The sequence below is a fragment of the Furipterus horrens genome, unplaced genomic scaffold (genome assembly GCF_987537825.1).
Source record: "Furipterus horrens unplaced genomic scaffold, mFurHor1.1.pri manual_scaffold_4, whole genome shotgun sequence".
In the NCBI taxonomy this organism is placed as follows: domain Eukaryota; kingdom Metazoa; phylum Chordata; class Mammalia; order Chiroptera; family Furipteridae; genus Furipterus; species Furipterus horrens.
The window spans coordinates 43,362,615-43,375,515 of record NW_028327174.1 but is presented as its reverse complement, the minus strand read 5'-3'; the positions used below and the strand labels follow the sequence as shown (position 1 = coordinate 43,375,515).

The window sequence follows — 12,901 nt, the reverse complement described above, 5'->3', positions numbered from 1 at the left end:
ATTAGAGTATATTTAAGTGAGAAAAGATGGAGGCACCATTTTTAGAGAGTAGAGACAAATCTATCAAGATTTGTATTACTTTTTTTAGGGGAGACAACAAGAAAAAAATGGAACAGTTAAAAAAGAGTTTAAAGAAGGAAAAAACAGAGGCAGCATACACTGATGGGAATGACCTAGTGAAGAAAAAGAAATTGCTTATGCTGTAAGGAGAGGGTACTTCTGGGACAATAGCATTAAGTAGGTAAAAGGGTAGAATCTAGCACACAAATGGGGGTGCTGGCCTCAACAACTGAATTTATGGTAGTAGGAGATATGGGTAGAGGTGCAGGTGTTGGGTAGATGTGGGGTGGGAGGATGTGAAGGTTCTAATTACATTACTTCCATTTTCTCTGTACAACAGCAAGCCAAGTTATCAGCTGAGAACAAGGTTGGAAGAGGAGGTGTTACAGGTTTGAAGCGAATCATGAAAGCATGAAATGTTCAACTAAGAGATTGGGAGAGTAAGTGGACCTGGGGAAAGGTAGGATAATTGTCAGGTAACATGAAAGATTAACTAAAAGTTCAGGATGAATTACTTGAAATGAATTAATCAGCAGGGTAGTGTTTATCTCGAGTCATATTCAAGTTCCTGGGTTTAGGCACTGAGAGGCAGAGAGCTAGATTTTTTCACACTTAGCTTTTGCAAAGGTAGTCAGACAAAGCAGAGAGATGAGTGAGTTGAGGGGGTTTAGAGGGGAATGATGATGATTGGTCAGATATATGTAAGTCATGTGTGACTTAATGAGACATAAGACAAATATTTCATGGTTTTGCATAATGTAATATATATATCACTGTTGTTAAATTATTAATTACTCTAGACTTGTATTTCAAGTATGGAAATGGCTGTAAATAGAATGTTAATAAAATTTATAAAAACTTAAGACAATATAGCTACCTTGAACATAAATTCTTGCCTGGTGTTTATCCTTTCCTCTAATGTTCTCAGCCTCACATTCATACGTGCCTTCATCTTCTAGCTGAATATTGAAGATCTTGAGCACAGCCCCAGAGGAGCTGATCTCGGCAGTGCTTGGCATCGGTTCCAGCACCTTCCTCCACCGGATATCAGGAACAGGACTGTAAATAGGAGACACAAGAGGTAAGGGTTCACAATGCTCAGGAGGCAATCTTGTGTTTATGTGTATAACTAAACATTTACATCATTTATTTCCAAAAACAGTGCAAAAATTAATGTATTTCTATATACCTTAATAAAACATGTACTTACTTGCCAAGGGCAAAACATTCTAAAGTCACATTTTGGCCCATCAATGCATATATGTCCTTGAACTGAACTACAATATCAGCAGGATATGGTTTTGTTGTTCCTAATATTAAGAAAAACAAAAACATCAATGAATTACTAAGTAGAATTTTTTAATACTGTGATTTTTTTATAGGATTAGAATTGATTCACTAATAGATGGCTTTTCTCTATACAGTTCTTGAAAAATATCTGATCATGTCACAATGTATAGATTCACTGGTTAATGCATATTATTTATAAAGTACAAATTTTATCAAGAACTTCCAATCATATTGGCTCATTTTGACAGCTGCATAAATAAATCTGATTCAAGTCACTGAAAAAATTAGTCTTTAGGAAGCATCAAATATATGTGTAAAACATTGTGCCATCTCTTATATAGGACTTAGGAAGAAAAGAAAAGGGAAAAAAGGAAGAAAGGAAAGCAGAAAAGAGAAAAAGGAGAAAAAAGTGCCCATGCAGAATGGGGCAAGGGGGAAATATGTTGAAAAGAGGGGAGGAAAAAGTGAAAAAAAGAAGTGCCTATTTAGACATAACGGCACTCACCAATAGAGGTATTTTATTTAATTTATGTAACATTTCAATCCTAAAAGATGTATTACTCTCTTACAGAGGAAGAAATAGGCTCAGAAAGGCTAAATACATTGTTTAGGATCACACGTAAGTGTCTATTCTACACTATATAATGCTAAGGAGACAAAGATATACACAATGACCTGAAATATGAGCCAAAATAAAAATAAATGGTCTAAAGAAGTAGCAGCCGAGAAACATTACTGGAAGTAAGTGGCTACGGGAATTTCAGGTAAGACAGGCATTTGAACTGGATTAGTAGGGGTTGAGGAAATAGCATATTACAACAAAGTTTCAGGACTGTGTAGGAAACTTTTTATAAAAAGTCCAGCAATTCAAATGATGTTGAAGTATATGTAGTTGAAGATGAGCTTGAACCTACAAACTCAAAGGATTATAACTGTGATATTAACTATTTTAAAACTGATTTCCCCAGTGGTAACTGCCAATGGGTTTTGGTAAGAGAAGTAATACGAATCTTACCTTGGGTTTAGGTAGAAGACCTTGTGGCAGTTTTAAAAGGTGCAGCATGGAGAAGAGAAATACAGAGTAGAGTCGGAGGTCTAAGGGAGGTTGTTTCACAAATTTAGAAAAAAACGATGAGGGTCTGTCCTAGGGCAGTTGCAGTGGGAACAGAAAGGGTAAAACAGATCCAAGTTATGTTTTAGAGGCAGAATCAAGAGGACTTGCCCCTTGGATCAATGTTTTCTCAAGGTATAAACTAAATTTCCATTCTCCAGAATCACCTGGGATGCTGGTGGATCCTGCAGATTCCTGGATCACACCCCAGGCCTGCTGGATCAGCATCTCTGGGTTCTATCTTTTCCTCAGACTTCCCAAGTGGTTACATGTTAATTGAGAACCTCTGAATTCACTGTCCTGAAGATGAGGGAAGGAGAGGAGTTCATTAAGAATGTTACCCTGAGGCAGTAGAAATATAGTGAGATTGATAAATAAGATAAGAACACCAGAAGAAGTTTAGAGAACATATTTTGATGAATGTTTTTGAGAACCTTCTGTGTGAAAAGTTTAGGAGGTCAGGAATTAAAGGCTCTAAACACAGAGGAAAGTCTGGGAAATGCAAATTGGGAGCCATCTGCATGGGGCTACTGTTGAAGGGTATAAATGAGTGAGAATGTCCAGAAAAAGACTAGAGTGAAATACAAGAAGGAGAAAGATCTGGTGAAGGATACTGCATAGAACTTGTCAGGGAGGCAAGTGGGAGATAAAGAAAGAGAGGAAGGAGTCAGGAAAATTAGGTAAGGAAGGGAGTGTTCAAGAGAGGCTGAAGCGACCATACAGAATCAGACTGAAAAGCTTCCTTTGGACTTAGCAAATAAAAAGTTGTTTTGATTACTCAAGATTGTTTGCAATGAGTACAAGAGAATCTGTGGAGGGAAAAGAATGGAGGAGAGCTTGAAGATTCAGAAAAGAAAGTAAGTGATGTTAAATCCCTAAAGTCAAATGGGGTATGAATCAAAACAACTATTGGAATTAGCTTAAACATGAGGAGATACACTTCTCTCACCAAGTTAAAAAGTCAGAAATAGATAGAAGCTAAATATCTGGGGAAGAGCAAGAGGAAAATTAAAGAAGTTTGTATTTCATGGCTCTTTTTAACTCTGTGAAGAAGTGTGTGAGAGTATCTACTATGGAAGGAAATAAAAGGGCTCTATAGAAAGTAACTTCATAGGGTGATTTGATAATAAATTCCTAACTAAGCAGGTCATGGTGGATAGTTAGGCCCCAGGCCTAAAACTTCTTTAGTGAGAGGTGTTTAAGTCAGCCCTGTCCATTGTTGTCCTGCAGCTAATGCACCTTTGAGATGTCAGAAGTGACACCCCTGGAAGGTTTAACCACCCTTATGAAAGCATATAATCTGTTTATCCTGCAGTCCAGTCTCTCAGCCTTTTGTCCTCCCACCTTCTTTTTTGTTCTCTCCTTAATCTCAAATGCATAAAAGAAACTTCAGAACTGTTATTTTCTGTAGCATTTGAGATCTTGCCCCCAGCATATGTAGTCAGTTTGGCTCAAATAAACTCTTATAAAAATTCCCTATAGGTTTGGGCATTTCTTAAGTCAGCACTACTAAGATTGGGGAGAAAAGAAATGAACCAGAAAGTCCAAGGTATTTATTGAATACCAAACACATGATCACTATCTTGAGGAGAGTAATAAAAATGGAATCACAGTGACAGGATGACATTTTCTCCATTATCATACCCTACTGAAGGGTAGGGGCAGAAAACAAACCTAAATCTGCCAACAAAGAAACCAGTAACTCCTCAGAAGCTTGAACTCAGTGATATGAGTGCAGCAGCATGCCTGAGATAAAAACTATGTGAAGTAAGCAAATATGTTGCCATCTGCTTTTCTCAGGAAATGATTTATTTTTAAAGGGGTAGTAGCTTAATTGGAGCCTGGGAAAAGAGTCAGGTATGTCAGTGGTTATGGCATATGATTCCACAGTAGTAATACATATGCTAATTATTTTTATCTGAAGGGCAATCCATATATTGATTTGTTTCATGTAAATAGTTCCTTAAAATATCAAATTAATCCAACTGCCTTTTTCTCCCTAATTCTGTAATAATTCAGTTTTAAATCTAATTATTTGTTCTCTTTCATGAACTTAATAAGAAGTGGAAATGGCCATGAAAATAGGCAGATGCCAATGATTCCCCTCGTAATTAATATACAGTAGTACCTTGATACTCATTTTTAATTCGTTCCGGAGCTCAGATTAGTGCCAACACGGAGTAGTACCGAATGATGAAGCATCTTCTCTTGAGGGACTGCATTGTGATTCATACAATTTCTAGCACGTGCGACAAGTCCTGAGCAAGTACTGAAACATTATTTTCTCATCAAAATGTGATGGGTACCGTGTTTTACAAGTTCTGAAGCCAAGGAGTACCAAGGTATGACTGTACTGGTATTTGGCTAATGAGTCGGTTTTTTGCATTCCCTGAACTAGAGGCAACCAGTCAGAGCTCTGCCATCTTACGGTACTTTTATGATGTAAATCACCTCCATTGAAGAGTAAGGAAGGATCCATACTGTCAAAAGTGTGCATCTTCTGTTTTCTCTGACTGATCAGACAGTTCATCTCCCCACCGGACATTTCTTTTTATCACTGCAAGGATTCCATAAGCAGAAAACCTTGCAAAAACAGAATATAACAAATAAAATACTTACGTTCAGGTAGTGGAATGAGAGGGATAAATTTGCTGAATACACTCTTTGTAATAGAAGGACTAGATACAAAGCAGGAATAATTGCCTTTGTCTGATGCCTCAACATTCGCGATGTAGAGATTGCCATTCGTCTGAGATACAAATCTCCGTTTATCCATTGTGATAAATACAGGGAATTCATTTAGAAGCCAGCGGTAGCTAAGATCATCTAGAAAAAAAAATTGTCTACTCAATATTAAACTTCTCCGAAAGCAAATACTTTGTTTTCTAGTAATAAGCTAGCCCATCATCTAATCTAGGCTATTGTAGATCATATGTTGAAAGTAGGCCAAGACAAAATGCCAATTTTGTAAAAGCTACTATAATTCGAGTAAATATAAGCATGGTGCTAAGCAATTATACCTCTCTCTCTCTCAATTATTTTAAGGACTACTAATATTATTCTACTCCACTAATGAACTAAATGTCGTCGTCGGCAGCCGTCCGTCTCGAGAGACGATGGTGTAGCTTCTCAAGAGTCTATCTGCACCGCTGAGAATGGTTGTGCAGTCCGACTCGGGAGTGACACGGTATCTGTCTCCTCCCGTGTTGAATCGACATCTTGCGATGACGCTGAAGCTACAGAGCCTGGGCAGGGTGATATGGAGGGTCTGCTGTTGCCCATGCAGCAGACCCCCCCTCTCTTCGCAGCTGAAGGGTCCAAGGGAAAGACGGAGTCAATACAGCTTGGCTTCAGGTGCGCCGCAGGAGTTGCCGGTGTTGACTACAACGTCAAACCGCCTTAGGGACTCCGGCTCCGGATTTTCTGTTGGGGTTTACTCCCTTAGCCCTTCCCCTGAAGAGGTATGCCGCAAGGCAGCGGAGGTTTTTTGGAGTCAGAGTTTTCCTTCTCTGATGTGACTGGAAGATCGAACCAGCGACACTTAGCTCGCAGGCCGACGCTCAATCCACTGAGCTAAACCAGCCAGGGCCAAATGAACTAAATGAAACTCAGAGATATTGCATGTCTTGCTTAGGATTTCATGACTGTTAAGTAGAACTGGAATTTTTGAATTCAAAGCCTATGACCCATTTTTCTTACTGATTTAAAAAATAAAATCAATATTACTAAACATATTATAGCTTTATATGTATTTTTTTGTACTCCTATTTTAAATTATAGATTTAGAAATGAGTAACCTATTATGGCCACATTAAAAGTCAAAAACCACACAAAAAGAGAAATGCATGCTACTGGTTTTCTTAAATATTAGGAAGCCTAACTTATGGTAGCTCAACCACAGAAAATTCCTTTGGCTGAACATACTGGCTGGTATGGGCAAAAGCTGAATTTCCTCATTAATTTGCTGCTTTTCATACAGTTTTCTATTTCATTCTCCCCTTCCTGATCTGAGAAATTATTCCCCAGGAGTCATGCACAGTTGCAAAGCACAAGAGGGAACTATGGGAATTGCACACTTCTCGGTCTCAAAATGCCATTTTCCCAGAACACCATGACCATGTGAAGAAAGTTGCCACTAGGAAGACTGTAAGGGGAGATCTCTTATATCAGTTTAGATAGGTCTTTAGATGTGAAATGGTGGAAGATCAAGATCTTTAAAAATAAAGTAATTTTGGCACACTATCCTTTTTCTTTACGGAGTTCAGATGACTGGTAAAACTGTCAAAGGAAAGAGAGCTGACTATGAAATACTACTCAAATTTCTTGGGAATAATAATCCAGGGTAATCCATTTAGTTTAGCTTTGTAATTTTCTCCAGTAACTTACAATATCAGGGAAGTAAATGAAGATGATTACATCATTCTTGTTTTAATCTTAACTTTTTAATGATAAAAGTAGTATACTTATATTATCAAAATAAATAGAAAATACAGATTAAGTTAAAAGAGAAGGAACATTAAACCATTGTAATTCTCCAATTTAGAGTCACTGTTAGCATATATCTTTTTAGACATTTACATCTGTGAATAATTCTGTTATTTTAATAGTTATCCTTATGCTGATTTAAGGTCACAAGAATCAAGATGGAAACAGGGAACAGCTTAAATTTTTGAAATTGGATTCTTGGAATTGGGTAAGAAATAACACCACATAATCTTTGCTTCAAAATAATATATATAGTAAATCGTAAACATGCTGTAAATACAAGTGGGAAGTCCAAAAGCACAGAATTATCTTCTGGAGGGCAAGCCCCTTGTAGCACAGGTTTCCTCTGCTTAGTGAGTGTTCTAGGAACCCATCTGTATCAGTGTACCAGCTGGTGTTGTTGTGGGAGGCTGCAGTCAGCTTCAGCAAATTTTTTTTGAAGACTATCAACCTTCTTGCCCATTTCATGATGGGTGACTTACGAGCATACTTGCCCACACCATGCTCGGTATTCAGCAGTTTTTTGAACAAAAATGCTATGACCTCCATGCCCTACTCTCCCTATTCACCCACCCAGTCTCACCCATGTGACCTTTTCTTTTGTTTCCCCAGATGAAAAAAAGTCCTCAAAGGGAAATGTTTTGCTGATGTGGAAGAGGGGAAACAACAACAACAAAAATGGCAGAAACACTAACAGGCTTCAAAACCAATGAGTTCAAAAACTGTTTTGAGCAGTGAAAAAAAGTTTTGATAGGTGTATTGTGTCAAATGGAGAGTGCTTTGAAGTTGACTGAAGTTTAAACATGTAAGAATAAATACACATTTTTAATAAATAAATTCTATTTGGGGGGTCACCCCTTGTATATCTGATTTTTGAAATACATTTTTTCTATACTCATTTAAAAACATAACTCAATATTTTTTGTTTCAATTAAATTCCCCAATATCAAGAGTCAGAAAAAGTATAATTTATTTATAGAAAAAAATTATTTTCTGTATCTTAAAGTTTCAATATAACACACACAAAATGCATTCAGAATAGTTTGGGTATTCCACAGTTATGTGAATATGGAGACCTACATTGTAATTCTAGACTAACTATCACTTCGGTCAGGCTACTTAACCACTCTATTATTCAGTTTCTCAAAAATTTAAGACTTTTTTGTGTTTCATTCATAAGAGATGTGTGAAAAGGAATGAAATAATGTTTTAATATTTAAACTTTTAGGAGACAAAAGGTAAGTCAGAGAAATTACTGTGATGGTGTTTGTATGAACCTAAATCTTGGACTATAGAACAATTGGTCTGACTGAGTTAATGGCCAATGTGGATTCTTCATTTTACTTATTTAATACATACTGAGGACCTTCTATGTGCTGCTGAACAAGACAGATGTGGTCTTTGTCCTTGTGGGATTTGTAACAGCAATACATGTAAATGTATCTAATAAAATTTAGCTTACTTATAAGCCATTCACCTGGACAAAATAATAATTGCAATACATTAGAAGCTATCATCTCTCATTAAGACGGGAATTGCTCTTGCCATTTTCGAACAGGGATGCTAAGGTTTAGCCAGGTTAATTGACTTGCTCAAGGCCACACAGCTATAGGGAGGGAGACAGAAGTGATTTTTCTAACCTCTCTCTCCAGCCCACCACTACCAAAAGTGTTCCAAGATTGGTGTGGTAGCTGCTCTGCCTCTCCAACTTAAGAAAAAGACTTGTTTTTGGAAATCAAGAGCTAGGCTCCGACTGGGTTCTCAAAGGGGCTCAATGGATTGTCTTTTTTTCTGCCTCTACCTGCCCCACGTAGATGGTAAATTTTATCATTTCTGAAAAAGCCAACACTTGTTTTATTCATAGCATTGTTGAATGGTTTAAATAATAAACTACTATAAAAATTATTTGTTTAGGAAGAGTAAGTGCCAGCACCTGTTTTAGAAATGTTGCTTTTATTGGTCAATGTCTGAGATTTCTTTCTTTTGCTTCCACAGAGTGAGGACCAGGTTACAAACAAAATTTGTTTGGGGCAACTACATAGGGCATTTGGCTAGTTTCATGGCATTATTTTGCAATACATCACTTATCTAACCTTGAAGTGCATCCAAAGTACTCAGTGTTCCCTGGGAGAATAATTTAAAAACTTCCTAGAAGAAGAAGTTTGTGCTTTCTTTTTAAATTAACCTCAATAGAACAGAATTTACCTATCCCAATAAAATCACTGTAGCTTCTAATTAATGCTTTGATACCCATAGCAAACTACACATTAAACTTGTTTAGAAAGAAACATATACCAAGTTATACTGTGGCTCATGTAGTCTCTACTGTACTCTCCCATGCCTGTCTGCTGAGTTTTTATTCTAGTGGCTTCTTTTAAGATAATGTTCAACATGCCAGGAGTTATTTTTCCAAGAGTATTGTTCCTTATTTATTTAAAAATTCAGAACTATGTCTGTTTTTAGGTATTTTGCATTTCGTCAATAATATTCACCCTTTTAATGATGAACATTCTTCTTTATTCTCTCTCAATATACACATATCTGATGTATATTTTGTGATATGTGTTAACTCAATTTATGATGGTAATACTGAAAGGTAATCAGACAAAGTAAAGCATTATCTTTTCATTTTTTTAGGGTTGAGGAGTGTGAGAAGTCTAACACATTCATGAATTATTGATTTCTATTTAATAAAAGAAAATGTTAACAGGCAAAAATATCTTTTAATAAAATTGTAAAATACTACTTATCCATCAATTAATGAACACATTTATTTAACTTTTCACTCCCTCATTTTTCAAGTATTTGTTGAGCACTAACTCTGTGCTACATACTTAGAAGTCAGTTGTATATCAAATGTTTCAAAATTAATTATACATTTGTACTGATATGCTTATGTATAGTTATTTTTGATAAATAAGTAAACTAGTCCAAATCAGAGTTTCCTCCTCTGCAAGAAACAGTAGAACACTCAAATCCATAGAAAAATATAATGGTTGTGTAAGTTGAGACTTTGCTCCTGGATATTTTTCCTGTGTATAAATGAGAGAGAAAACATTTATATATTATGAATAAATAATCTTTGGCATAGTAAGAGGTGCTTTATCTATTTTAATAATAAAAGATTCAAATGTTCAATGCACTGAATACATCTTATTTACTTTAATATTAATCTAATAGAAATTATATATCTATTCTACCACTTTAAAATACTTTCTTAATATTGAAATGCATAACAAGCTCTGTGAAGTAGAATGCATGGGAATTATCACCAAATTTCAAATGAGGAAATGGAGATGTAGACATGCCTAAGTTGACTTGACATAGTGAGAATTAAATCCAGGTTACCAGAAAACCAACTATAGCACCAGAGCTTGACAACTGTAAATAGCAGCATAATAATATTCTTTGAAGTTCAGAACTGAAATTCAGGTTCCTTTCCACCTTTGACCCCATGAAGTTCTAAATGACAAAGCACAAAACCTTAATATAACTGCATTTAGGAAGAAGGATTTATGGCATGGAGATAGTAAAATAGTACACACACAGAGACACAACGACTTTGAGTTGAGCATTCCTTATGGTTAAAGAGATCATAATCTATTTATAACACAAACTGAGAGAAGAAAAAGAGCTGTTTATATTCTAGTCTGATTAACTCTGTTTCTTGGATTTATTTAAAAGACAAAGTTAGTTTCTGGCCCCTTCATCCACTCACTCTCACTCCCTACTCATGCATGTAAATGTACACACCTTTATCAGGATGAAGAGGTAATTAACTTATTTGATTTAAATAGTTGAACCTTTTACCAACCTTCTTTTAGTCCATGAAATTCTTTATTCATCACAGTACTTAGGATGAAAACAAGACTTATCACCATTGTGAATCCATATGTTCCTCCTATATTTATTAATTAATATTCTTTCTTATAGTTATTAGAAAGACAATGACCAATATTTGATATACAAAGATTTAGAACTTATGTATAATTGGACTAGAGTATCTATACCAGATCAATTTATTCTACACAAAGTGATTTATAACAGCCTGTTATGATTAATTCTTTATGGAAATATTTAAAGGTAAATCTATGGCATAATAATAGAACTATAAAAATACAAAACATACAAAAGAGTGTTTCAGTGTGAAAAGTAGTATTTTATATTTTATTTCAAGAGATATTTGATAAATAAAACAAATGAAAATTATTGAAAATACATCAAGTGTTCATTTTTTAATTAGCACTTCAGCAGCTTTTATTTTAGCCATATCAAATCACTGAAAACATGTATTCAAATATTAAATCTTATAACAGATGACAATTAATTTATTGTCTTTTTAAGTTGAATGGTTATTCTTGAAGATTGGCATTCCTAATGCGATTAATATTTATATTTATTATGTATTTATCCCTTTATTGTGTTTAATTACAGTTCACAGTATATTGTCGATATTAAACTGTTAATAAAATGATTGATTACATATCAATCCTCAGTACCATTCTAATTCAGGAATAATGTGAAGAAAATCTATCATATTTTCTCCAGTGTAACAGAAATATTAATAGGAACATAATCCAACATATATACTGTTTATAAACTTAAATTATCATAGATCTTTGGAATTAGGACCAAGTGATTAAAGAGCCAAAGAATGAAGGATCTATAACCACTAGTAAGTGATACGTTATTAGGTTATGCAAATATTCAGTCTAATTTAATTATAAATGTACCAATATTGTTAAGAAGATAAAAACGTGCCCATTTCATCCCATAAAGGCTGACAGTCACAGAAGAGCTGAGGTTACCTGGAAAATGGTATGGAGGGTCACAGAGAAGAACCATCCCTTTCCCTTCTTTCACTCGGACCTCAGGACGTTCCTCGGGTGGGAAAGGATCAAGATCTAATTGTGAAAGCAAGAAGGAAATGTTCACTCTCTGGTCCATAGAAAGACATATTTATTAAAGTTTATCTTTCAGCTACTAATTCTCTTTGGATATGATTCTTCTCAAGTGGTGTGGTGAAGCCTATCAATGTCAATTTCCGATTTTCAAGTGCTGGATTTACGTACATTACAGAAGAGTTCTGTGAGGAACTTAAGCCTTCGGATATTGTAGCAGCCTAAATAACTCCTCTGACAACCCTGAAGAGTACAGACATCCTCAACTTTGGCTTTACATTTAGGAAGGATCTCAATAGGGATATCTGGAAATACACAAACAAAACCAGGGATCTACCAAAGAAAGTAAGTAAAGAGAAATAACAATTAAATGGCTCATTTGAAAGGTGTATTTCCCTTCCTGAGGGAGGAATTGTGGGGAAAGGCAGGATCCCAGTTGAGAAACATGAAGGTCACCAATTGTTCCTTTTCAAATTCTGCGTTTTCCTCAATCCTCATTTTTGCTCCTTCCTGTGTATTTGGAACTTCCATTTTGCTTGGTTTCTCAATACTCTACTATTTGATTCTTCATTTGTTTTACTGGGGCTCATCTGTTTCTATTCTGCCTCATCTCCTATTCCTTATCTGTCATCAGTACTCAACTTATAAAATTTAACTGTTATTTCTCTCAATATATTTATATCTATGAAAGTCATCATCCTAATTATTACCTTTTTCTAGAGAACCCTTACCACCTACGTTTATAGTTCTGATGCCTCACTTCAATAATGTTCCTATCCTCAAATACTTAGTTGATATTTCAGCATAGACAACTTATGTTACCCTAACCCCTGAATATGAAGCAACAATTTAAATGCTTCCAACCAACCTTGAAATTGGTTTTATTTACCTCCATCTCATTTTTCAGGAGAACAGAATACTTCTCCCCTTTAGCTAGACTTTCAGAGAACATATATGTACAACCATGGACACAGATAACAGTGTGGTTATGGCTAGAGGGAAGGGGGAGAGGAGGTTTGGAGGAGGGAGGCAAAGGGGGAAAAGTGGGGACATC

At 35.6% G+C, this 12,901-nt stretch overlaps 1 protein-coding gene across 1 annotated transcript in view; it reads right to left on the bottom strand.

The window, feature by feature from the left end:
- CNTN1 (contactin 1) overlaps positions 1–5,289 on the bottom strand; it is a 133,960-nt gene extending 128,671 nt beyond the window's left edge. The window contains exons 1-3 of the mRNA XM_090273022.1: positions 5,081–5,289; positions 1,271–1,370; positions 938–1,119 (exon numbers count right to left, since the gene is read on the bottom strand). Coding sequence (XP_090129148.1) covers positions 938–1,119; positions 1,271–1,370; positions 5,081–5,237 — 439 coding nt within the window. The 5' untranslated portion in view covers positions 5,238–5,289. The remainder of the gene's footprint in view (positions 1–937; positions 1,120–1,270; positions 1,371–5,080) is intronic.
- Positions 5,290–12,901: the final 7,612 nt, after the last annotated feature.